The following is a 25,368-nucleotide window of genomic DNA, read 5'->3' on the forward strand; positions in this document are numbered from 1 at the left end:
TTTTGAGATGGAGTCTCGCTGGAGTGCAGTGGCGTGATCTTGACTCATCGCAACCTCCGCCTCCTGGGTTCAAGTGATTCTCCTGCCTCAGCCTCCTGAGCAGCTGGGATTACAGGGATGCATCACCACACCCAGCTAATTTTTGTATTTTTTAGTAGAGATGGGGTTTCACCATGTTGGCCAGGCTGGTCTTGATCTCCTGACCTTGTAATCCACCCGCCTCAGCATCCCAAAGTGCTGGGATTACAGGTGTGAGCCACCATGCCCGGCCTAAACTCATTCTTTTATCCCCTCACCTGCTTTGTCTCTGATATTTCTTATGCCAGTTAATGACATTGCCCAAACCAGAAACTTTGAAGATATTACTGGCTCCATTCTCTCCCTCTCCCTTTCAAGAATCCAATCAGGAAATTCCGTCAATTTAACTTCTCAATGATTTCCTTGCCTCTGTGTATTCACCACTGCTCCATGCCTCTAGTTCAGACAGACCCCTCTCTGACCACTTCCTCTTGGCCTCTTGTCAACTTTTCCTTCTCCTTCTCCTAACCAGTATACGCCAACGCCCTCTGGCCTGCTTTTCTTCTGACCAACGCTAGATCCTTCCGCGCGCGCGCACACACACACACACACACACACACACAGACACGCAGAGCTTCTGTCTCATTCACTGTCATGGCTTCAGTTACAGGCTGAAGATTAACATTTACACCTCCAGCTTGTGTCTGGGAGCCTATGCACTGTCTCCACTTAAATCTTTTATAGATACCTCAAACCTAACTCTTCCAAGCTGAATTTATCATTTCCCCTTAAATCTTTCACCCTTTACCATTCTTTATCTCTGAAAAGACAACACCATTCTCCCATCTGCTTCAGCAAGTGACCTGGAAATTCATCTTGACTCCTTTACTCTCCCTTTACAAGTCCTCTCGATTCTACCTCTCAGGTATCTTTTGACTCTTTGTTCTCATTTTCATCACCTGATACAAGTTTATGCTAATACCATCTCTATCTTGGACACCTTGAAAGCAACATCCTTGACCGGGCGCAGTGGCTCATGCCTGTAATCCTAGCACTTTGGGAAGCTGATGTGGATGGATTGCCTGAGCTCAGGAGTTCGAGACCAGCCTGGGCAACATAGTGAAACCCCGTCTCTACTAAAATACAACAACAACAACAAAAATTAGCCAGGCATGGCAGCGTGCACCTGTAGTCATAGCTACTCAGGAGGCTGAGGCAGGAGAATTGCTTGAACCTGGGAAGCGGACGTTGCAGTGAGCTGAGATCGCGCCACTGCACTCCAATCTGGGCAACAGAGCGAGACTCCATCTCCAAAAAAACAAACCAAAAAGCAAAACAAAAACAAACAAAAAAGCAACATCCTCCCAACTGCTTCATTCTCTCCCCACAAACATACCCTCTACCAGAGTGATCTAATGCACACCCTTCAACGCCTCCCCACTGCCTAAACGATAATGTTCAAACTCCTCAATGATGTAACATACGTAGGAGGCCCTCCATTATGTGATCTCTAACTCTCAGGTTATACTCTCATTACGCTCCACCTCCCTGCATCTGATGCTCCAGAAATACTGAACTACGTGTAGTTCTCTGCTCCTATCACACTTCAGAATTCCCATATAATCTCTTCTTTCTGCTTGGGATGGTCTCACTTATTGTCTGCCTGTACACACACTCCTTTTCAGCCTGCAAAACTTGTTCAGTCATCGCCATTTTTGAGTATTTTTTGAGTATTTCTTATTCTTCATTTTTCTGGAACAGAATTAATTTTGACTTCTTCTGTGTTACATCTCTGAACTTTGTACATATTTGAAACTATCTACTTACCTGACTTTCTCTCTAACTAGAGCACTTTTTCACAGGGAAAAGAACTATATTTTCATCATGACAGCATCTACCACAATGCCTTACAGATAGCAAAACTCAATAAATGTTGAACTAAAGTTCTGCTTGTCTTGGATGAAGAAAACCACTTTACATGGTGTAATATATGGCACTTTGGGAAAATTATTTCAAGTGATAAAAATAAAGATTTTGTTAAGCAATGATATTGCTATGTCGTATATTTAGATGCTAATAAAAATTAATCTAAGACAATTCCATAAAAACGGAAAAGTCAATTGCTGCACTCAAACTATACCTTATTGCCATAGAAGCACAGTATTTTGACTCTTTTTGTCATCGTTCATAATTTATGAATATGTCTTATCTCCCCTATCTCTAAAATATACCCCAAATCTGTCCCCTTGAATCCATTGTTAAACTAACTGTGGCTCCAGGCCACCATCGTATCTCATCTGGATTACTGCAAAAGCCACCTGACAGGTCTTCTCCACATGGCAGCTGTTGTGCTCCTTTTTAAATATATGAATAGATAACATCATGTCACTTCCCTGTTACAAAACCTCCAATTGCTTCCCATTGCACCAGAATATTCAAACTCCTTAACACGGCCTATGTGGTCCTAAATGATCTGCTTTTCTGCACCTATACTACCTCTGTGACTGAGCCTGTCCCGCCACCTCTTCCACACTACTCCTGCCTCACTAGCTGTTAGTGTTCCTTGATGGGGTTAGCACCTTAGAGCCTCTGCACCTGTTCCCTGCACCACCACAACCCTGCATGGCAGTCTTCTGTTATGCAGATCTCAGCTCAAATGGCATCGCCTTAAAGAGGCCCCCTTTCTCACCCAATTTAAAGCAGCTCCCAGACACCCTGTTCTGTTTTCTCTTCTTCTTCTTCTTTTTTTTTTTTTTTTTTCTGAGATAGAGTTTCACTCTTGTTGCCCAGGCTAGAGTGCAATGCTGCAATCTCGGCTCACTGCAACCTATGCCTCTCAGGTTCAAGCAATTCTCCTGCCTCAGCCCCCCAAGTAGCTGGGATTACAGGCGCCCACCACCACGCTCAGCTAATTTTTGTAGTTTTAGTAGAGGCAGGGTTTCCCCATGTTGGCCAGGTGGGTCTCGAACTCCCAACCTCAGGTGATCTGCCCATCTTGGCCTCCCAAAGTGCTGGGATTACAGGCATGAGCCACCATGCCCAGCCGTTTTCTCTTCATTTTTAACCACTTAGCAGTAGAGCTGAGTGGTAAAGCACATGAGCGCTAGGCTCAGACTCTGGGCTCACATACCAGCTGGATGGCTTGGGCAAAGCACTTCATCTTTCAGTGTCTGCTTTTAGAGTAACAATGGTACCTACTTCGTAGAATCGTTATGAAGCTAAATTAGGGAATATATTCAAAGTGCTTACCATAGAATTACTTCATAGCAAGGCATATTAATGCATGTTGCTTATTAATTTTTGTTTGTTTCTTTATTGTTTGGCTCTTCCTTTTGTATCTTGCTTATATCCTCCCCTGAACCCTCCCACCCTCCAAACATATAAAAACAAAGAGTAGAGAGACCTAAGGTAAGTAGAGACCTTACACAACTTCTTTATTTCCCAATGCGGGCCAGGTATGTTTGTTGAATGAATGAAGTATTGAAAACAAGTGATGAAGGTGTTTATGTTTATCTCAAATTAGTCTCATTAAAAAAAACTCTCAGATCTACAGAGGCTCTCAGATTTCTGATCTGAGAATTACTGCAGTTTCTTTGTTCTTTCTTAGTTTCTATCTCTTAGTGTACTGCTTAAGCGAAGTCACACTTCACTGAGAGGCAGAAATAAATATTGCTACTGTCACTTACAAACTAGAGGAATATGAATAAGCTGCTTGGCTGTGCTAATCCTCAAGAGGCTCATCTATAACACTGAGAGTGTTACTGCCAGTGGAAGAGGGAAGGCTGAGTTAGGTGTGGGGATTTTTGGATTTGTTTGCTTGTTTGTTTTTGGTTCGGTTTGGTTTTTTCATTAGCTCTAAGATCTATGTTTTCATGAACATATAGTCAAAATCTAGGAGAAAAATATTGTTGACTAAGTAAAACTTGAATTTATTTTGCAGATTTCCTGAAAGCAAGTAATGTAACTAAATCCAGTAGTCAGCTTGGTTTATATCTCCAGGATTATTTCTGATCACCCATAAAGATTAGCTTCTGGCTGGACATGGTAGTTCACAGCTGTAATCCCAGCACTTTGGGAGGCCGAGGTGGGCAGATCACCTGAACTCAGGAGTTCAAGACCAGCCTGGCCAACATGGTGAAACCCTTTATCTACTAAAAATACAAAATTAGCCAGGCGTGGTGGAGGACACCCATAATCCTGGCTACTTGGGAGGCTGAGGCAGGAGAATGGCTTGAACCCTGGAGGCAGAGGTTGCAGTGAGCCAAGACTGCACCATTGCACTCCAGCCTGGGCAACAAGAGAGAGACTCCATTTCAAAAAAAAAAAAAAAAAAAAGAATTAGCTTCTAATTTTCTGCACATATACTCACACACAAACCTAAACATAAACATTCCTATCTGTCTAGAATTATGAGCTTAACCAGTAACTTAAAAGCAGTGGCTCATGCCTGTAATCCCGGCACTTTGGGGAGCCAGGACAGGCAGATCACGAGGTCAGGAGTTCGAGACCAGCCTGGCCAACATGGTGAAACCCCATCTCTACTAAAAATACAAAAATTAGCTGGATGTGGTGGTGGGCACCTGTAATCCCAGCTACTCGGGAGGCTGAGGCAGGAGAATTGCTTGAACCTGGGAGGCGGAGGTTGCAGTGATCTAATGCCATTGCGCTCCAGCCTGGGCGACAAGAGCAAGACTCCATCTCAAAAACAAAACAAAACAAACAAACAAAAAACAACATCAAAAACAACCCCGCCCCCCAAAAAACAGAGAGAGAACTTGTTTGAAATACCATGAAAGTGTGCCCTTCTTACCAGTTTTCCTTCAACTTTGAAGAGGAAGCCAACTGTTTCCTAAAAATATCATTATCAGAATCTAATTTATGGTTATTTCACTTCTATTGATTAGATTAAATTAAAATTACTATCTTAAGATGCATAATTATATATACCAGGTGTTTTAAGATCTTCATCAATAAGTTTGGAGTTGTCATCCTACCACTTTCTTGAAACAGGTCTTTAAATGTTTTCCTTCTGGATTTCTGGTTGAAATTTTGCTAGTGAAGTTTTCTCTCTCCCATTCAGTACTCACCTCTTCACCCCCAATAATTAACAAGAAATCTGGGTTTCAATGTATTTCTGCTACCATTGACCCACTGAAAGAATTTTTTAGGTGATATCCACAATTTTCTCCAATAAAAAGTTTTATTTTTTCCCTTTGTAGTAATTTGTGGAGAGATCTTCCGATGAAGAACCAAAATTCTGTGTCAAATTTTTACCCTCTAGTTTTAGCATTCATTTATAATTTTCCGTGGTTACTAGTTGGCATTCTATTTTAAGAAAAGCCTTTCTTCTTTCCTCATTTATTTATATTAATATAGATTGCTGAGTTTTATTTTAATTAATGGGTTATAATCCATTACGATGATTCATATTGATGGTAAAATTATCCTAGGTTTAGCCACTAGAAGACCCTTCAAGTTGGCAACTGTGGACCTTTGACCAGTTCCTATCATTTTTTGAGCACTTCCGCATCTCTGGCACAACAGGTTCATCTTGTACCTTACAGCGCCAGCCCTGGTATCAGCCTTTTCTCCAGAGGTGGTGTCAAAAAGCCGCGGTTCCTTTTATTGGAGCATGGGATTTAGAAACAAGACGTGGGTGCTAGATGTCTTTCATTGCTTGAGCCAGAAGAATTTAATATCTTCTTTTGCCATATATCAGCTAGAACTTGCGAACCACTCCAAGTCTGGCTCCAGAAAACAGAATTTTTATTTCCTTTCTCAGTACTCTGAGTCAGAATGACCCACTTGCTTTGTCCAGAGACTCGTCACACTGAAACTATTTTCCATTTGAGACCCTCCAGGAGCAAAGCCATCCTCACACGCATGCAGTACAAACCAGTGTCCTCCAGGGTCCGCTGTGCTACCGCCGCCGCAGAGACAGAGCCTTCCTCAAACCTGGAGTGACTGCCACACTTTGCAAGGACACCGTAGAGGGGGCACGTCCGCGCTCCAACTTCCTCCCGACGCAGCCTCTGATTGGCTCCTGGGCTTATAAGAAACGCGTGAATGAGCAGCTGCCGCGGGCAGAAACTTGCCGGAGGTCTCCGGGTGGCATCGCCCTTTCCTCTTTGCCAACCCGCTGGCGAGCCGAGCCGGGGGAAGATGAGGTCGTCCTGTGTCCTGCTCACCGCCCTGGTGGCGCTGGCCGCCTATTACGTGTACATCCCGCTGCCCGGCTCTGTGTCCGACCCCTGGAAGCTGATGCTGCTGGACGCCACTTTCCGGGGTGCACAGCAAGTGGTGAGGTGCAGCTCAGCGCTGCTTCTCTCTTCCTCCTCTTACGCAATATTTGAAGGGGATACAAAATTCCTCTGCCGGGTTCCACGAAAACGCAGGTTTTTCCTAATGCATTGAGGCTATCGCTTTTTAAGGTGGTCCAATCGGGAATTTTCAGGGTATCGCTTTCGCCTCCTTGCCAGCAGCGGGCTAGATCTGCATTTCCCCATCTGCGTTTGTGACACGGAAGAAGTGCTTGAATGGAATATGACAACTGTTTAAACCTTCGTCTGTCCTAAATATCTTCCTCTTCCTTGGTTTGCAACGTCAAAAGGCAAATCCTTCAGCATTTTATAAACCACTCTTCTGCACACTGTCGTTCTCCCATAGGGGCCGGCAGAGAGTGAGTTAAATGTTTTTAGGAGAGCTCGGGAAAAGCAGGCTTTGGTTCCTGGGAATGCAGCCACCTTAGAAGCAGAAGCAGGCAAGGGCAGTCTCCCAGTATCCCCAGTCTGTGGAGCGCTCCGTTCCGGGACACAGCAGGCAGGGCTCTCCATCCAAGCACTTGAGGGATTTCTCGTTTCACCCGAGGCAGATCTCAGTTCAGCCCAAGAAAGGGGACTGGGAGGCTGGGCTGGCCGAAAGGAGGTGAGGAGGCGTTTCACCTGAGGCAGATCTCAGCTCAGCCCAAGAACGGGGACTGGGAGGCTGGGCTGGCTGAAAGGAGGTGAGGAGGCGGCAGCCCTGGTTTGCATGATGCATGTTTTCTGCTTGCCCTACAGCATTTATTTTATGTCCTTGGCTGTCAGATAACCTTTTCCTGAGTGAGGTTACCTGCCTTAACCCGTGAGGGTAGCATTTCTCTCCACTGTATCATGGGTGTGTGTTCATTCCTCCCATGGACAGGAAAATGTAACTGTCTCTGGTTTATTCCATGGTAAGAGGCATTATTTTTAGTGTCAGAGAATCTAAAATCTAAACTACAGTCTGCAGCCAAGGCTGAGCCCTCTGATTGGACAGTATTTCTGAGCAGCCTGCTCTATCTAAACTCTAACCTTCTCCAAAACTAAGCCTCCTCCCTCCTCACAACCTTGGGCTTTAATCTTAGAATATTTTTATAAACTCCTTCTTTCAGAAATGACAACTAGAGAAAGAGGAAAAAAAAATCATTTCAACCTGAGAAAGCTGATTTTTAAAAAATCATGATTTTCCCAGAGGGTTTATATTCCTGTTCCCTGTCCATTCACTATGTGTAGGATTACATAATCTGTGGGGCTTTATCCTGTGAAAAGTCCCCTTACTAGGGTATTGTAGCACATTCCTAACATGGATTTGCTTTTCCTGAATTCAGCCACATTCTCACCTCCAAAGCTCTTTTTCTCTCTTACAAAAGGTCTATGAAACTATAGACCTCTGCCCCCCTTCCTTTCCTCCTGCTTCCTATAATGTTGTCATGGTGAAAATGATCATCCCCTTCTTTAGCACTGGTGTCAATAAAGTCAGTCTTGGTGTAGGAAGCCCTGCAATCCCTCTCCTCCCCCATGAAATTATGTAATTTGAAAGTAATACCCTTCAAAGATTGAGGAACAGTGATGTTTACTTGGTGTTTACCTGGGTGGGTTAATGGTCTTCTACAATAGCTTAAACATAGGAAAACAGGAAAAAGATCAAACTCCTGTGTTGGCTGCAGAGATTATTCTTAGTTTTCAGGTCACCAAAGAAGTCTTTTCCATCATAAGTAATCTCGGACAAGCTAGGTTTGGAGAAAAGCTTTTCTTTCCCAGCTAGGCTTGCCAACCCATCAAGGACAAGGCTGTGTAAGGTCCGCCACAGAGTATACCCTCAGGTGGCGCTTGAGAATGATAGTGGGTGTAACCTGAAGTCAGTAATAGATGAGGTAACCAGTGTTCTCACCTGACACTGTGGCTCAGGAGTGGATTTGCAGAGAAATGGCTCTTACCACTTCTCTTCTAAATTGTGAAATATCAGAAAGATCATTATTCAGATGGAAACATATTCTACCCAATAAAGCAATTTACCAGTGTCACCTCAAATCTTCCTGAGCTTTCCCTGTAAAACAGGGCAATATCTGCCTTGTAGGTTTGCTGTAAGGTCTAGTAATGTATTTAAGTGCCTGGTACTTGTAGTGCGTCTTCTAGTTGTCCCAAAGGGTTCATTGTGGATTGTGGGAACATCTATAAGAATGCTTACCTTTTTTGAAGCAATAAAATAAATATAAACTGGAAATAATTTATATAGTTGAAACCTGGAGCGCTACTACTAAATTGCATGGTGTCATGGCCTGGCGCGGTGGCTCGCACCTGTAATCCCAGCACTTTGGGAGACCAAGGCAGGGAGATCACGAGGTGAGGAGTTCGAGACCAGCAGCCTCACCAACATAGTGAAACCTCGTCTCTACTAAAAATACAAAATATTAGCCAGGCCTGGTGGCAGGTGCCTGTAGTCCCGGCTACTTGGGAGACTGAGGCAGAAGAATCGCTTGAATCCGGGAGGCGGAGGTTGCGATGAGTCGAGATCGTGCCACTGCACTCCAGCCTGGGCAACAAGAGTGAAACTCTGTCTCAAATCAATAAATAAGTAAATAAATAGCATGATGTCAACCTCGTTACTCAAATAATTTTAGTTCGAATTGATTGGCTCAATTACAAAATCTATTGAAGCTGTTTGAGAGATTAAGCTCAGCCTATTTCCTAACACAGCGTCAGCCGCCTACCATCAAGAAATGTGAATGTTATTCTGTTGTCATTGGCAAATACTTCACCCTTTACTACTCTTTATCTCCTTTATCTTGTACAGTGAGTCAGATGATTGAGATTATGTTCATTGCGCTTTTCTTCGTTGGGGTTCCCCATAGTCCCTAAGGAGAAACTACTTAGGCTCTCTCTGACTCATCTCAAACACGAATGCTGTTAGAATCACCTAAGAACTGTTTAAAACAAAACAAACAAACAAAAAAACACTTGATGCTCAAGTTACACCACATACCAAACTTACTTAGAATCTCTGGGAGATGAATGTTCTTAGCAGTGTTTAAGAAAAGTTCCGGCCGGGCGCAGTGGCTCACGCCTGTAATCCCAGCACTTTGGAAGGCCGAGACGGGCGGATCACGAGACCATCCTGGCTAATACGATGAAACCCCGTCTCTACTGAAAATACAAAAAAATTAGCCTGGCGTGGTGGCGGGCGCCTGTAGTCCCAGCTACTCGGGAGGCTGAGGCAGGAGAATGGTGTGAACCTGGGAGGCGGAGCTTGCAGTGAGCCAAGATCGCCACTGCACTCCAGCATGGGCAACAGTGCCAGACTCCGTCTCAGTAATAATAATAATAATAATAATAATAATAATAAAAGAAAAGTTCCCCAGATGATCTTAATTGCAGCAAAACTTGAGAACCAATGCTCTATAAGATAAAAGGCATTGCTGTTGTAGACAATATATTTTCCTGAAACTGCATGTTATATTGCATACGTGTTGCTGAAAATGAGCCCCTTTGCATTAGCATGGATTAGTTCATCAGATTAGTTGATACTTTGGCCCTAAGGGGATAAAATACTAGCTAGGCAAATTTCAGTGTTATAGCAAAGCCACCAGAAGATGTGAGCAGTGGAAAAGCACAAACAAAAGGAGCTCTGGGAAGGGCAGAGGTGTAATTTAGATGACCAGGCAGCAGGAGACTAGAGGAACAAAAGAAGAGAGTCTGGGGAAGTCCTGAAGGCTGATTTCCACATGCTATGCAGACAGATTTTTTTTTTAAATGGTAATCTCAGTGCAGGTTAAAATACTGAGAAGTGTACACTGCTGGAGAAAATATATGTTAGAACCACGTTTTTGTAGAGCGGTTTGACAATATCCATCAGAAGCCTTAGCAGTGTGTTTATTTTTTGACCCCATAATCCCTCTAAGATAGAATTTATGGTAAGTAATGATGGATATAGGCAAACCTCTAGCTATAAAGATGGAAACATTTTACAGGATTAAAAAATTTGTTCATCGGCACCATAAGACAAAGATAAAAAAACCCAAAAGCTTGTTGAACTAGTCTAAAAGCACTGCCACTTATAATAAATGTGAAGGAACATTCAGCAATCTTTTTTTCTTTTATTTGCAGCACCATTTCAACGAATGAAGGCCGGGCATGGTGGCTCACGCCTGGAATCCTAGCACTTTGGGAGGCCAAGGCGGGCAGATTACCTGAGGTCAGGAGTTCAAGACCAGCCTGGCCAATATGATATGGTGAAACCCTGTCTCTACTAAAAAATACAAAAAATTAGGCTGGTGCAGTGGAGCGCGCCTGTAATTCCAGCTACTTGGGAGGCTGAAGTGCCACTGCATTCTAGCCTGGGCTACAGAGTGAGACTTCATCTCAAAAAAAAAAAAAAAAAGAAAGAAAAAAGAAAAAATTTAAGAGCAGTAAAAGACTAAATAATGGTAAATTCATATTTGGGAATACTAGGCAGTTAAAAAAATTTAGGTTGTAAAATGTTTAATGACATGCAAAAGATGTGTACTACGTGTTAAGCAGGAAAAGGCTACAAAATAGTGTATACACTATTTATATATCAAAACATGTATCTATGTTTGTATAGAAAAAGCAGAAAGATATAATTTAAAACATGATTTTTTCTTCTGGGCCATAAGGTTGTATCTTCAGTTTTCATATTGGTATATTCTAGATTTTCTACAATGAACATGTAGTAATAAATTATTTTAAAACTTCTTTTATCCAGGCATGGTAGCTCATGCCTGTAACCCCAGCACTTTGGGACGCTGTTGCGCCAAACCCCCATTAACCTCAGTAGTGAAGGCACCAGGTTGAAGAGGCTGAAGAAGATTCCCAGAGCCTGCAGACAAGACTTGTTGCTGTTGAGATGGAGTCTCACTCTGTCACCCAGGCTGGAGTGCAGTGGCGTGATCTCAGCTCACTGCAACCTCCACCTCTGGGTTCAAGTGATTCTCGTGCCTCAGCCTCCGGAGTAGCTGGGATTACAGGTGTATACCACCATGCCTGGCTAATTGTTGTACTTCTTAGTAAGGATGGGGTTTCGCCATGTTGGCCAGGCTGGTTTTGAACTCCTGACCTCAGGTGATCCACCAGCCTTGGCCTTCTAAAATGCTGGGATTCCAGGCATGAGCCACCGTGCCCAGCCAAAACATAGGGTTTTATTAGGGGCTTACAAACAAGGGAAAGAGTTCAGTGGTGGTGGGCTGGACAAAAGAACTACTTTATATATAGAAATGGGCCATTGGCAGCAGGCTGGACAACATATCTGTCTTTCTGCAGTACAGTGGTGGCAGGCAGGGCAGGAAAACCACAACTGCCTGCAAACATGCAGTTTACATAGCATTGCCACTTGATGTCCTCCCCCTAATGACTTCCACCTGGCAACCTTCATTTAACCCAAAACTCAGGGCCCCAATCCACTGTACATCCCTGAAGGGGTGGCCTGCCCCTCCACACCTGTGGGTGTTTCTCGTTAGGTGGAACAAGAGACTTGAGAAAACAAATGAGACACAGAGACAAAGTATAGAGAAAGAAAAAGTGGGCCCAGGGGACCGGCGCTCAGCTTACAGAGGACCCACGCCGGCACTGGTCTCTGAGTTCCCTTAGTGTTTATTGATAATTATCTTTATCATCTTAAAGATAAGGGAGTGGCAGGACAATAGGATCATCGAAGGGAGAAAATTAGCAATAAGACATATGGACAAAGATCTCTGTGACATGAATAAGTTCAAAAGAAAATGCTATGTCTTGATATGCATATGTAAACATCTCCATAAACCTTTTAGCAGCATTGTTTCAGCCTATCACATGGGGAGAAACCTTGGACAATACCTAGCTTTCCTAGGCAGAGGTCCCTGCGTAGTTGAAATTAAGAGAATGGTGATGACTTTTAACGAGCAAGCTGCCTTCAGGCACTTGTTTAACAAAGACACATCCTGCACAGCCCAAAATCCATTAAACCTTGAGTCACCACAGCACATGTCTCTTGCAAGGACGAGGTTGGGGGTAGGGTCACAGATTAACAGCATCTCAAATACAGAACAAAATGGAGTCTCTTATGTCTACTTCTTTCTATATAGACACAGTAACAGGCTGATCTCTCTTTCTTTTCCCCACACATCCCATGTTCCATGGTGGGGATTGCTCACATGTTTATCATATATAGGGAAAAAATCACTGGGTTGGGCACTTGGGGACTCCCTAGCTCAGAACACACATTTAGGTGTGTCAGCCCTACAGGGTCATTCTCAGAATGTGCTTAGGTTATTGCTATCAGCTGAGTTTACAGAGGCTGAGGTGCAAGAATCACTTGAGGTCAGGAGTTCGAGAGCAGCCTGGGCAACATAGTGAGACGGTGCCAGCCTCCCCATCTCTACAAAAAATGTATTAAAAAAATAACTTTTTCCCCCAGGGATAATTTTTCTATTTCTAAAGTGGAATTGATGTGCGTATGCATATCAATGTATATTTTAGTATTTGCTTTATGAGGAAAACCGAATTTCTTTTAAAAAGACTTTACCGGATCCCCTGATATAGCTATCATAGTGCCATGCTTTGTGCTCAGTTACCTAGACTTAACATGAATTGAAATCCTGTATGAAGCTTTGGGGAGACACTAAAGTGACCTAGAAGAAACCACAGTCTAGTAGGATGGAGAAGTCATGTTAATATACAGCTATTAAAAAGCTAGGAGCTGAGAGGTGTAGAACAGGTGTAGTTACAAAATCTCATAGGAGGGAGTTTAGAATGTATAGTTTAGAAGAGTGATAAACTCTTCTGAAGAGTGATCCTCCTGCTTTGGCTTCCCAAAGTGCTGGGATCACAGGCATGAGCCACCGTGCCTACCTGTAATTGAATTTTCAAGTGAAAAACCAGACTATATTGCCTGCCTAATCTAAGGTGTGTCATATTATGAAATTTTAACAGGCTCTTTTTCAATGTTTAATAAAATTAAAACCCTGCAAGTCGTCACTTACTAAATGAACACCAAGGTGAGGAGCTGGTCTGGCAAAACAGAAATGTGTAGGGCAGATACCTAAACTTGAGAAGCTTACAGTCAAGTGGGGGATGATAAACCAACTGCCGGTGTTAAGGTGGGCATTTGAATGATGGAAGGAAAATGTGACTAAAGGTAATAATGGTGTCCCAAGGGAGCTCGGAGCATGAGCCTGGCTTGTCTTGATTATTCTCTAACTTACTACTGCTTATACTATGAATCTTTTCCGTGACATAATGTAAAAGAAGTGCTGAAATAGGTATTTGTGCTGCGTGTTCCTCTGTTTCTTATGGGTGACAGTGCTTTTGGACTAGTTGATCAAGGATTTTTATCATGCCAAATGTCCCCAAAGTTGTTGAGACTTAATGTCACCTCACCTGAATTCTCTGTGCATGATGTGCTTTTGGGCTGTGTGGGTGTGGTTTAAATGACAGCTCAGGTGGAAACTGCAGAATTCCAACGTGCTAACCTCTTTCATAACAGTTTTGAACTGGAATATTTACTGTTGTCAGGTAAATTTAACTTTAAAACATCAGTAAATAATGATTGTCCAGAAATTGTGATGATGCCTATTTCTTCATGCACATTGTAACTTCACTAACCACAATTTTTAGCTGATTTGCTAGGATTTTTCTTTAAACATATGGCAGCAAAAGGTTTTAAGAATAGTGTCGGGGGCATTATTTAATCAGTATTAGTTCTGACAGGTGAACAACCTGAGTTGGTCTCTGCAGATAGTACCTATGAAAAATTAAGGTCAGATTGATTCAGCTACCAGGTGTGTAAGATAATGCCCAATTTATAGTTTCCTTTTTATTTTTTCTGGCACTTCTACAAATATAGCCCTAAGCATAGAAATACCCTCATTATTTTAATGGGACATCCTATCTCTACCGTGCAATTTGAGCTTGATCTGAGACATTTCTATGATGTGAAAGTACAGTTAATCATTCTTAAATGTTCATTTTATGCACAATTGCTTCTTTTAAAATAACATATATTTACTTTTTTTTTTTTTTTTTTTTTTTGAGATGGAGTCTCGCTCTGTCACCCAGGCGGGAGTCCAATGGTGCCATCTGGGCTCACTGCAACCGCCACCTCCCAGGTTCAAGCAGTTCTCCCGCCTGAGCCTCCCAAGTAGCTGGGATTACAGGCACCTGCCATCATGCCCGGCTAATTTTTTTTTTTTTTTGTATTTTTGTAGGGACAGGGTTTCACCATGTTGGCCAGGCTGGTCTCGAACTGCTGGCCTTAGGTGATCCAACCACCTTGGCCTTCTAAAGTGCTGGGATTACAGGTGTAAGCCACCACGCCCAGCCATATTTACTTTTTAAAAGAAAATATGTAACACCACAAATATGTGTCATCCTTCTGCAGGAGGCATGCTGGTCCTCTCTGAATTGTTCTGATTTTAGTATATATGCTGCTGAAGTGAGCACCATGTATTTATTTTTGCTGCCAAATGAAATTATGTGGGAACTGTCTACCACTTCTCCTTCATTTTATGTTTGTATAGAATGAAGAAATGTAATTGACTTTATTTTTTTTTTTAACCTTTTATTTTTTTCTTAGAGACAAGGTCTCGTTCTGTCACCCAGGTGGGGATGCAGTAGTGTGATCACAGTTCACTGCAACCTTGAACTTCTGGGCTCAAGGGATACTCCTGCCTCAGCCTCTTGAGTAGCTGGGACTACAGGTGCGTGCCACCATGCCTGGCTTTTTTTTTCTTTTTTAGGAAAGACAAAGTCTTGCTATGTTGCCCAGGCTGTTCTCAAGCTCCTGGGCTCAAGTGATCCTCCCACTTTGGCTTCCCAAAGTGCTGGGATCACAGGCATGAGTCACCGTGCTTACCTGTAATTGAATTGTCAAGTGAAAAACTGGACTATATTGCCTGCCTAATCAAAGGTGTGTCATATTATGAAATTTTAACAAGCTGTCTTTCAGTGTTTAATAAAATTAAAACCCTGGAAGTCATCACATATTAAATAAACGTTAACTGAACTCAAAGGCAAGGGGCTGGTCTGGTAAAACAGAAATGTGTAAGGCAGAAATGTGTACCTAATCTTGAGAAGCTTACAGTCAAGTGAGGGGTGATAAACCAACTGCCAGTGATAAGGTAGGTGCTTGAATTATGATAGAGGCATCTGTGGGTTGCTGCAAGAGTCTTGGAAGAAACATCTAAAGTGGACCTGGGCACTGGGGAAACGTGTCTAATCTGAGATGTCAAGATTGAGTGCTTACAGTAAAAATAACATCTATTGAGCATATAGTGAGCATTTACTCTGTGGCAGATACTGTGCTATGTGCTTTGTGTGCAGTTAGTTTAGCCCATGGTATAGGTGTTCTTAATGTGACAAAGGAGGAGACTGAAATGCAAAGAAAAATGACTTGCTTAAAGTGACACAGTTTATATGAGGTAGAGCCTGAATTCAGTTCCAGCCTGTGTTACTCCTGAACTCAGGAGTTTAGATCTGTGCTAGATTTCCTTATAATAGAAACCAGAGAAGAGAAGGGTGAAAGGGGCATTCCAGCCAGAAGCAGCAGTATGTGAAGGTTCTAGTGGGAGGGGATGGTATAGCTGAGGAACTACAAGTGGTTTAGACTGACTGAAGCTTAAAGTTCAAAGGTCAGAGAGGGAGGCAGAAGGGAAGCACCAGTCAGGTGAGGAAGAGCTCTGTGGACAAGAAAGGAGCAACCGAAAGTCTTCTAGCAGAGAAGTCACATGCTCAAAACTGTGTTTTAGAATAGTCCTTCACAGTGGCAGTGTAGACACTGGAATGTAAGAAAGCAAAAGTGGGCCAGGCGCGGTGGCTCACGCCTGTAATCCCAGCACTTTTGGAGGCTTAGGCAGGCGGATCACAAGGTCACAAGTTTGAGACCAGCAATGGCCTGTATAGTGAAACCCTATCTCTACTAAATATATATATATACACATATATATAAACTAGCCAGGCGTGGTGGCGTGCACCTGTAGTGCCAGCTACTCAGGAGGCTGAGGCAGGAGAATCGCTTGAACCCAGGAGGTGGAAGTTGCAGTGAACCAAGATTGTGCCACTGCACTGCAGCCTGGGCAATAGAGGGAGACTCCATCTTAAAAAAAAAAAAAAAAAAGGCAAAAGACTATTTAGGAAATGCTAATTCAGGTGAGAGCATGAACTAATGATGTGGGACTGATTTGGAAGACAGCTGATCAGAGCTGCTGTTGGAGGGGAGAGTATGGAGCAGTGGAGAGGAAGGAGTCAAAGATGACTCCTGGGACAGATTCTGGAATAGTTGGGTGAATGGGGACCATGACCCTGATTTGGGAGCAAGAGCAGAACTAGGGGTGAAAGTATAAAGTTTGGGACCCTGTTTTGAAATGTCAGCTGACTAGTCAAGGATAGCTGTTCATAAACAGCTGCATATACAGATCCAGAGCTCAGGAGACAGAGCTGGGCTGGTGATATGGATTTGGGAGTGGTCGGCAAATGGATAGTGGCAGAAGTAGTTGAAACAAAGGTGTTTGGAGTGAGAGAAAGATCTGGGGGATTCTACCAAGGGTGCCCCTGGGGGACACCAGTGGCGAGTGGAAAAAGAGGCTATCCCTGAGAGAAATGAGACCTTAAGGAACATAACTTTTTAGCATACCTCATATTTATAAAGTACTCTAGATTTTATGAAGGTTTTTACTAATATCACCTCTTTTCATTTTTTCAATAAATGACTGGTTGCCATTGTTATTTCCTTTTGTCAGCTAAGGGAACTTGAGGTTCAGAAAGAGTCAAGGACATCATCAAGATCATATGATCAGGGCCAGGCACAGTGGCTCACACCTGTAATCCCACGGCAGGAGGCCCCTTGAGGCCAGGAGTTCAAGACCAGCCTTGGCAACAAAGTAAGACTGTCTCTGCAAAAAGTAATTAGCTGGATGTGGTGGCACGTAATCTCAGCTACTGGGGAGAATGAGGACCTCTTGAGCGTAGAAGGTAAAGGCTGTGGTGTGTGATCACACCACTACACTCTAGCCTGGGTGACAGAGCAAGACCCTGTCTCTTAAAAGAAAGTTTTTTTTTAAACCTGTGAAATGGGAACTGCAATAGAAATTCATGGTCTCTTAGTTTCATGCCCTCCCTGCTGGGCTATGCTGTGAGGACACTCATGATAACTTAGTCACTAGTGATTTTTTTGTCCTGATTTCTTTTTTTTTTTTTGAGCTTCCACAATTAATCTACATCAGTGCTTCTTACTATTTTTCGTGTCAGAAACAGTTACATTTGTGTTGTATACTGGGGATTATGGAAGCAATTTTGGGGGAATCTGTATGAGCTTGAATAACAGAATTCACAAGATTTATAAAGAGTTACACAAATGGTTCTCAAATAGAATGCCAACTCTGATGCCAACTCTTCAACTCTGTATAGTTAGACAAAATGGCTTTAAGTTTTTACCTCTATAAAATATTTAAACATTGATAGCTAGTGCCCCACCTGTAATCCATTTGTAGAATACCTGTTGGGAAGCTCACCTTTCCCTGGTTTGTAACTTTTAAAATGTATGTCTATTATCGTTGATATTAAACACAGATAGATAGTCCCCAAGTTACATGTATTTAGGTAGCCATATAACTTATTGTCCAAACCAGGACATCTTTGAGAGTAGCAGGGACTGCTATTAATAATCATGCTAGGTCAACAGTGTTTTTTTCTTTGTTTTGAGACAGGGTCTCTGTGGCGCAGGCTAGGGTGCAGTGGCATGATCTTGGCTCACTGCAACCTCTGCCTCCCCAGGTTCAAGCAATCTTCCCACCTCAGCCTCCCAAGTAGCTGGGACCACAGGCACACACCACCATGCCCAGCTGATTTTTGTATTTTTTGTAGAGACGAGGTCTCCCTATATTGCCAGGGTGGGTCTTAAACTCCTGGGTTCAAGTGATTCTCCTGCCTCAGCCTCCCAAAGTGCTGGGATTACGGGTATGAGGCACCATGCTTGGCTCAGGACAATGGTTTTAAACCTGAATGATTCTCAGTCAAACCAGGACGGATGCTCAGGCTGCATTTATTTGTCTTGCACACATTAGGCCTAATCACGTCAAGGTTGTGAAATGATCCCTTGTTACCAGCCCTGAGTGCTCCAGTCTGACTGTTAATCCTCCAGTTGCCACTCCTCCACCCCACCCACACTTCCTATCCCCTGTAGAATAAAAGTGCTAAGTTCTTTGGCTGGCACTTGGTGCTTGCTACAACCTGGCACCATTTTGCTGACTGCAGCCTCACTGTGTCATAGATGACAGTTTAGCTCGTGAATCTGCTTATGCTTCTCCTGTTGTCCCCTCTGTCCCAGATCCCCTCCCACCCTTTTACTTTGGCCAGTATCCAATATTTCAATACCAACTCAGAAATCATCTCTTTTGAGAACTTCCCCATCTCCTTCCCTTAATTGCTTTCTCAACACTCTGCTAGTGTTTTGTTTTTCTTTTATGGCCCTTAGATGTTGCTTATGTTGCTACTTATGTACAGGCACCCCCACCAAATCATAAATTTTCTCACCTATCATAGACATAAGTTTCCTCTTACTGCTTTAGGACTTTTGTTTTTGTTTGAAAACCATTCGTGATAGAGAAACTAAAGAGAAATTAGGAATTCATGGTTCTGCTTGCATTATCACTGTGTTACTGCATCTGTCACATGGGGCAGGCCCTGTGCTTCCACGCGCTTCTGACTCTGAACGTAGACAAAAATGTTTGTGTTGTCCTTCACAACTGTGTTTTGCAAGCCTCACTGTTTTCTGGGTTTCTAACTTCCTCATGTTTTAATAGATTTTTGCTTGTTTTCAAATTTGTCGTGAATTATGTGTCTGTTTCTAACTAAATGTTAGTTATAGGCCATCTCCTTAAAAGAACACTGGTGATTTTCCATATTTGATAGTCATCTGCCTTTTCTTTTTCCCCCTGAATAGGGTAGTTGATGAATACCCCATGAGAGACTGAGACCCTTTTCTGAGCTGCCTGTCCCGTAATGTTGTCCCTGCCCTGAGACTCAAACTATCTTTCTTTGAACTCTTTGAAATCTAGTTTTTAAAAAGTGGAAGATGTTTATCTCACTGTTTCTGGTATATGCATCATTTCCAAGGTAAAGTCACTTTGTCCCAAGGTTTCAGGCACTTCCATTTCACTGCACACAGTTCTTCCTTGTTTGTGAGAGGCAAGGCCAGACAGCAATTATCCAGGCTTCCTTAACTTTCTTTGCAAAGCAAGTCAATTCTGCTTTTAGAGGCCGGGTGCAGTGGCTCACGCTTGTAATCCCAGCACTTTGGGAGGCTGAGGCAGGGGTATCACCTGAGATCAGGAGTTCAAGACCAGCCTGGCCAACATGGTGAAACCCCGTCTCTACTAAAAATACAAAAATTAGCCGGTTGCCGGGCGTGGTGGCGGGTGCCTGTAATCCCAGCTACTTGGAAGGCTGAGGCAGGAGAATCGCTTGAACCTGGGAGGCGGAGCTTGCAGTGAGCCGAGATCACGCCACTGTACTCCAACCTGGGTGACAGAGTGAGACTCCATCTCAAAAAAAAAAAAAAAAGAAAAAAAAAATTCTGCTTTTAGAAAAAGATCGGCTTTTAACAATAAGATTGCTGGCAGATATCTACATAGTAATAGATGCATTTGCAGAATTATAAACACAACCACTTTATAAAATAGTAGTTAATGTTCTCATTTTATAGGAAAGGAAATAGAGGCTCAACAAAGTTCAGTAACTTCTTCAGAGACATGGGCCTGCTTAGTGAAGTTGGCTGTGAACAAGGTCTGCTGGACCCCATAGCTCTTTCAGCTGTATTCAGCAGTCTCCTGTTATGGTCGTTCAATCTTCTGTCTTCCCCTTCTCCCTCTTCTCCCTCCACTCTCAGCTCTTTTGTGGCTAGTTGTATGATCCACATTAAGAATGCATCACATAGGGAAAAAGTGTATTATGTGTTTACAAATTTTAGTCCTGGAGGATGCTAATACTGTTTTTAAAAAAATAAACTTGAGACAAAAAAAGTATAACAGTTTATTTGAGCCAAGAGAGCTGCACTCTGCAGGGTGAACAGCAAGATTCTATAGACCAAACACCCAAGAGAGGTAGAGAAATTACTTGATTGGCTACAGCTAGGCATTTTGCCTTATTTGAATATGATCCAGTGGCTAGAGGTCAGTTAGTGGTTTCTGAAAGTTTAAGCTTAAGTTTTATTTTACTGTTTATGTTGAATTGGGTTTTGGCCTGCTTACCTAGGGGCTCTAGTTAAAGTGACAACCTCAAGCCAATGGCCTCAGTATTTGCTTTAAAGATGTATATAGGCTGGGTGCTGTGGCTCACACCTGTAACCCTAGCACTTTTGGAGGCCAAGGCGGGTGGATTGCCTGAGCTTAAGAGTTCGAGACCAGCCTGGGCAACATGGCAACACATTGAGGCAAGATCACCCGCCATTAGGACTAGAATTCAAGTAAAGCACTTTAATTTTTATAACAAAATGTCATGTCAACACTTACAGATGTTAAATAACCTGCCCAACTAGTTGCCCTGAACAGAGAACATAACCTAAGGGTTTGTTTACTGATCTAGCAAGTGATTAAAATGCTCAGTCTGGAAAGTTATGAAGATTGCACAAGATGTGAATAAAGTTTTATTGTTTGTTGTCCTCATCATCAAACATTAGTTAATATGTAAAGCACTTGGACCAGTACTTGGCACACGAGAAATATATTTAGTCCAAATCTTATTTTTGTCAGTTGTCTACACTAAACTACAATGGTAATTTTTTTTTTCTCTCTCTTATTGTCACCATTGTTCTTGCCAATCTGCTATAGATTTCGGGTTTGGGGATTTCTATACAGGTATAGATTTATTATTATTATTATTATGTTTTGAGACAGAGTCTCACTCTGTCACCCAGGCTGAAGTGCAGTGGCGTGATCTCAGCTCAATGCAAGCTGCACCTCCTGAGTTCACACCATTCTCCTGCCTCAGCCTTCTGAGTAGCTGGGACTACAGGCGCCAGCCACCACGCCCGGCTAACTTTTTGTATTTTTAGTAGAGACGGGGTTTCGCCTTGTTAGCCAGGATAGTCTCGATCTCCTGACCTCGTGATTGCCCGTTTCGGCCTCCCAAAGTACTGGGATTACAGGCATGAGCCACCGCACCTGGCGTAGGTGTAGAGCTTCTTAACATGGACTGCTGTTGGTTATGGCTATTAGGTTTAAATCCTGGCTTTAGCACTTGTGACTAGTTGGGCAGGTTATTTAACATCTGTAAGTGTTAGTTTCTTATCTGTGAACATGAAGATAATGACAGTACCTCCTTCAAGGCTTATAAGGATTAAATGTAATTGTGTATATGAGTTTCTTAACCCAGTGCTTGGCATATAATAAGAACTCAAAACCTCTTCCTAAAGTTAAAGTTTTAGAGTCCATGGATTTAGTGTGCTGATGTTCTAATTGGATATATGAATCATCATCATCATCATCATCATAGCCAGTTCATTTTTCTTTTTGTCTTTTTTTTTTTTTTTTTTTTTTTTTGAGACAGAGGCTCACTCTGTCACCCAGGCTGGAGTGCAGTGGCACTATATTAGCTTATTGCAACCTTTGCCTATGAGGTTCAAGCGATTCTCCTGCCTCAGCCTCCCAAGTAGCTGAGATTACAGGTGTGCACCACCACGGCCAGCTAATTTTTGCATTTTTAGTAGAGACAGCATTTCACCATGTTGGCCAGGCTGGTCTCAAACTCCTGACCTCAAGTGATCCACCCACCTTGGCCTCCCAGAGTGCTGGGACTACAGATGTGAATCATCACGCCCAGCTGCTAGCTCGTTTTTCTAACTATGATTTAAATATATTAACCCAATCTTTATACCAGCCTTGTTACATAAGTACTATTGTTGTTAAATTATAAATGAGGAAATTGGGGCACAGAGAGGTTAATTAAATATCTGCCCAAGTCACATACCCCGTAAGTGGCAGAGCCAAAATTCCACTCCAGGTAATCTGTCTGGAGGTAGTGCTCCAAAAGCTGCAGAAATCTCCTCTTAGTCACTGTCTTATATCAAGGAGCTCCACTGGGCTTTGCCAAGGTATCAGTTCATTTTAGAATTTTATGTCAACTGTGAAGAATTCCTTAGACTGTAGGTACCTTAGGCAAAGTTGTTGACATGACATTTTGTTATAAAAATTAAAGTGCTTTACTTGAATTCTAGTCCTAATGGCGGGTGATCTTGCCTCAATGTGAAGGTAGTGAAGAAGTACTTACAAGCAGGGTTGATATTTTCCTCAACAAAGGGCTTTAGATTTGCTCAAATAATTGACAACTCTGGGGCTTCGAGATCTGGCCTATGAGTATGGAAAAGATGACTTTGACTTCTGACGTTATGAAAGACAGGTGTCTTCAGTTAACCACCATAATTGAGGAAATATACCATGGCCTCTCTATCTTTTGTTAGTTGAGCAATTATTATGTGGTAGCACTAGGATATTGCAATTCACAAGACAAGCAGTACTTGGTCCTCCTGGAGCTACAATCCAGTACTAAAAACATGAGATGAATAAGTAAAGGAAATATAGGAAATAGGGAGAAATTTGTTGGCAGGTCAGTGATAAGGGAAACCCTGGAAATCCATGAACTCCCCTGAGGAGCCAGTGTTGAGTGAAGAGTAGTGTTAGAGCTGCCGAGAAGAGGTGGAGCCTTGGAGAAAGCAGAAGTTGGGAAAACAAGAAAAAACTGGGAAGAGGACATCAGAGAAGCTCAGACAGAGCACTGCCAGCAGGGCGGGGCCAGCTGTGATGAACTCTCCTGAGAAGCTGAGGAACCTGAGGACTGCAATGGACCTGTCAGGACTCCACAAGTGCACTCCAGGCATCTGTGCCTTTCCATTCAGTGTCTCGACCTGTAACCTGTCTGTTGGAGTGGTGTTAACGATGTCTTCCAAACCGATGTTTTGACTTTGGCAATGTTGATCTTGAGCTATCATTTCTCACAAGAAATAGTCAAAATATGCCTTATAGGTTGTGATTAAAATTCAAGGTGGAGGTTACCGATGGAAATTACTGATGAACTAAATAGTAAAATACACACACACACACACACACACACACACACACACACACAGACATATATATACACACACATATATATCTTTCCCCAGCTAACTAAATTAATGTCAGTTGGTTCATCGACGTGGAAACATATTTTACAATCTGGACTCTTCGCAGGCTAAGTAGCCTTTTCTGTCTGTCTCAAAAAAAAGTTTCTCATCAGATTAATAATAAACTTAGTCCATTTTAGATTAAATCCCATTAGTTCTATAGTTGTATAACATTTAAATACAGGTTGGGCACTGTGGCTTACGCTTGGGCAGGATGAGGCAGGAAGTTTGCTTGAGCCCAGGAGTTTGAGACCATCCTGGCCAAGGTGGCGAGACCCGTCTCTACAAAAAATTTCAAAAGTTGGCTGGGTGTGGTGGCAGGTGCCTGTAGTCCTAGCTACTCAGGAGACTGGGCGGGGGGGGAGGATTGACTGAATCCAGGAGTTGAGGCTGGGGTGTGCTATGATTGTGCCACTGCCCCAGCCTGGGTGACAGAGTGAGACTCTGTCTCAAAAAAATAAATAAATAAATAAAAACATTTAAGAATTAAATACACATACTATACTTTTGTTAAGGACAGTGGGTCAGTATTTTACAGGATACTCCATGTGCCAAATTTGGTTCTTGGCAGCTAGAGGTTTCTACTGACCAAAACCAGTAATGTGTCAGTCTTATTTCCTCACATAGCTAATTAAAATTGCCCAATTCTGAATTGTTCAATTAAATGAAGCTTAATACATGGATGAAAAGAAAGATAGTATTATTGATCATGTCTACAGAAGGAACCTCGTTGGTAGTGATGTTCAATTACTCTAAAATCATTAACATGGTTTCTGTCTCTCTCAAAGCATGTTTTGAGAGCAAATAATATAATTTAACTGCTTCAAAGAGTTGGATTTCCATTTCGGTATTGTGAGTGGTTAAATGTCTTTGTCTCATCCCCAACTCTAACCATCCCCTCCCTTTTTTTTTTTTTTTCATATTCAGGCTTTAGAAGATTGGGAAGCAATCATGGGTAGCATGTTAAAATTTGACACACCTGTAATCATTAAAGTTGCTGAAATACAGATTAGTCCTTGTGGCTTTATGTGCACATGGTTTACTTTCAGGGTCTTTTTATAGATATTGAAACTATACTTAAACATATAGTCTTACATTTTGTTATAGCTCTTCCTCTTTCTGTTTATGGAGGAAAAAGATGCATTATTCATTTTTTAAAGTGCCAACATATCTTCAGCAGACATTTTTTATGGTTACCCAGAATGTGTCAGACACTGCAGAGTCCTGGAGCTTCTCATACTCTGAAAAACCAAGACGTAGACAATCTCAAACAAATATGCTGAGGGCTTCAGTTTGTGGTGCAAAGTGGGTGCTATGGGAGCCAGGTCGGAGAAAGCCCTTGTAAGTCTGAGGAACTCAGAGGAACCCAGAGGAAGTGCTGGCTGAGCTGGGTCTGAATGGATGAGAAGCAGCACTCTTCCAAGAGGAAGAGCATTCCAGGAAGTGAAAACAGCAGGTGCAAGAGTCTGAGGTGGAAGAGCATGGCACACACAGGAAGCTACCGCTGTGGAGTTTCCAAAAGTATCAAAGTTTGAAGGAGATCTTTACATGACTGAACCATGGGTGGGACTAGCCTGCCTTGTGTTGTTAGATCTATTTCACTGCTTTAATTGCGGTCACTTTTAATAAGCCAATAATAGGATAATGAAAACACACAACCAATATCAAGAGTAAGTACTACTTGGTGAAATAAACTTGAAACTGTTTACTGAAAATATTCTAGACCAGGCACGGTGACTCATACCTGTAATCCTAGCACTCTGGGGGGCCGAGGCAGGTGGGTCACTTGAGCCCGGGAGTTTGAGACCAGCCTGGGCAACACAGTGGGACCCCTATCTCTACAAAAAATTAAAAAAAAAAAATTAGCCTGGCATGGTGACATGCACCTGTGGTCCCAGCTACTTGGGA

The 25,368-nt window shown here is 42.6% G+C and overlaps 1 protein-coding gene across 5 annotated transcripts in view; it reads left to right on the forward strand.

Annotated features, from left to right (window-relative positions):
• The first annotated feature begins 5,949 nt into the window (after positions 1 to 5,949).
• Positions 5,950 to 25,368, forward strand: part of NCEH1 (neutral cholesterol ester hydrolase 1) — a 119,625-nt gene continuing 100,206 nt past the window's right edge. For 3 of the 5 annotated variants that reach the window (XM_011968618.1, XM_011968619.1, XM_011968621.1), the window contains exon 1: positions 5,950 to 6,318. In XM_011968618.1, coding sequence (XP_011824008.1) covers positions 6,085 to 6,318 — 234 coding nt within the window. In that variant the 5' untranslated portion in view covers positions 5,950 to 6,084. Of the gene's footprint in view, positions 6,319 to 19,539; positions 19,543 to 25,368 lie in introns of all 5 variants that reach the window. The other 2 variants (XM_011968623.1, XM_011968622.1) reach the window with 2 other exon arrangements.

The sequence above is a fragment of the Mandrillus leucophaeus genome, unplaced genomic scaffold, assembly GCF_000951045.1.
Source record: "Mandrillus leucophaeus isolate KB7577 unplaced genomic scaffold, Mleu.le_1.0 Scaffold850, whole genome shotgun sequence".
In the NCBI taxonomy this organism is placed as follows: domain Eukaryota; kingdom Metazoa; phylum Chordata; class Mammalia; order Primates; family Cercopithecidae; genus Mandrillus; species Mandrillus leucophaeus.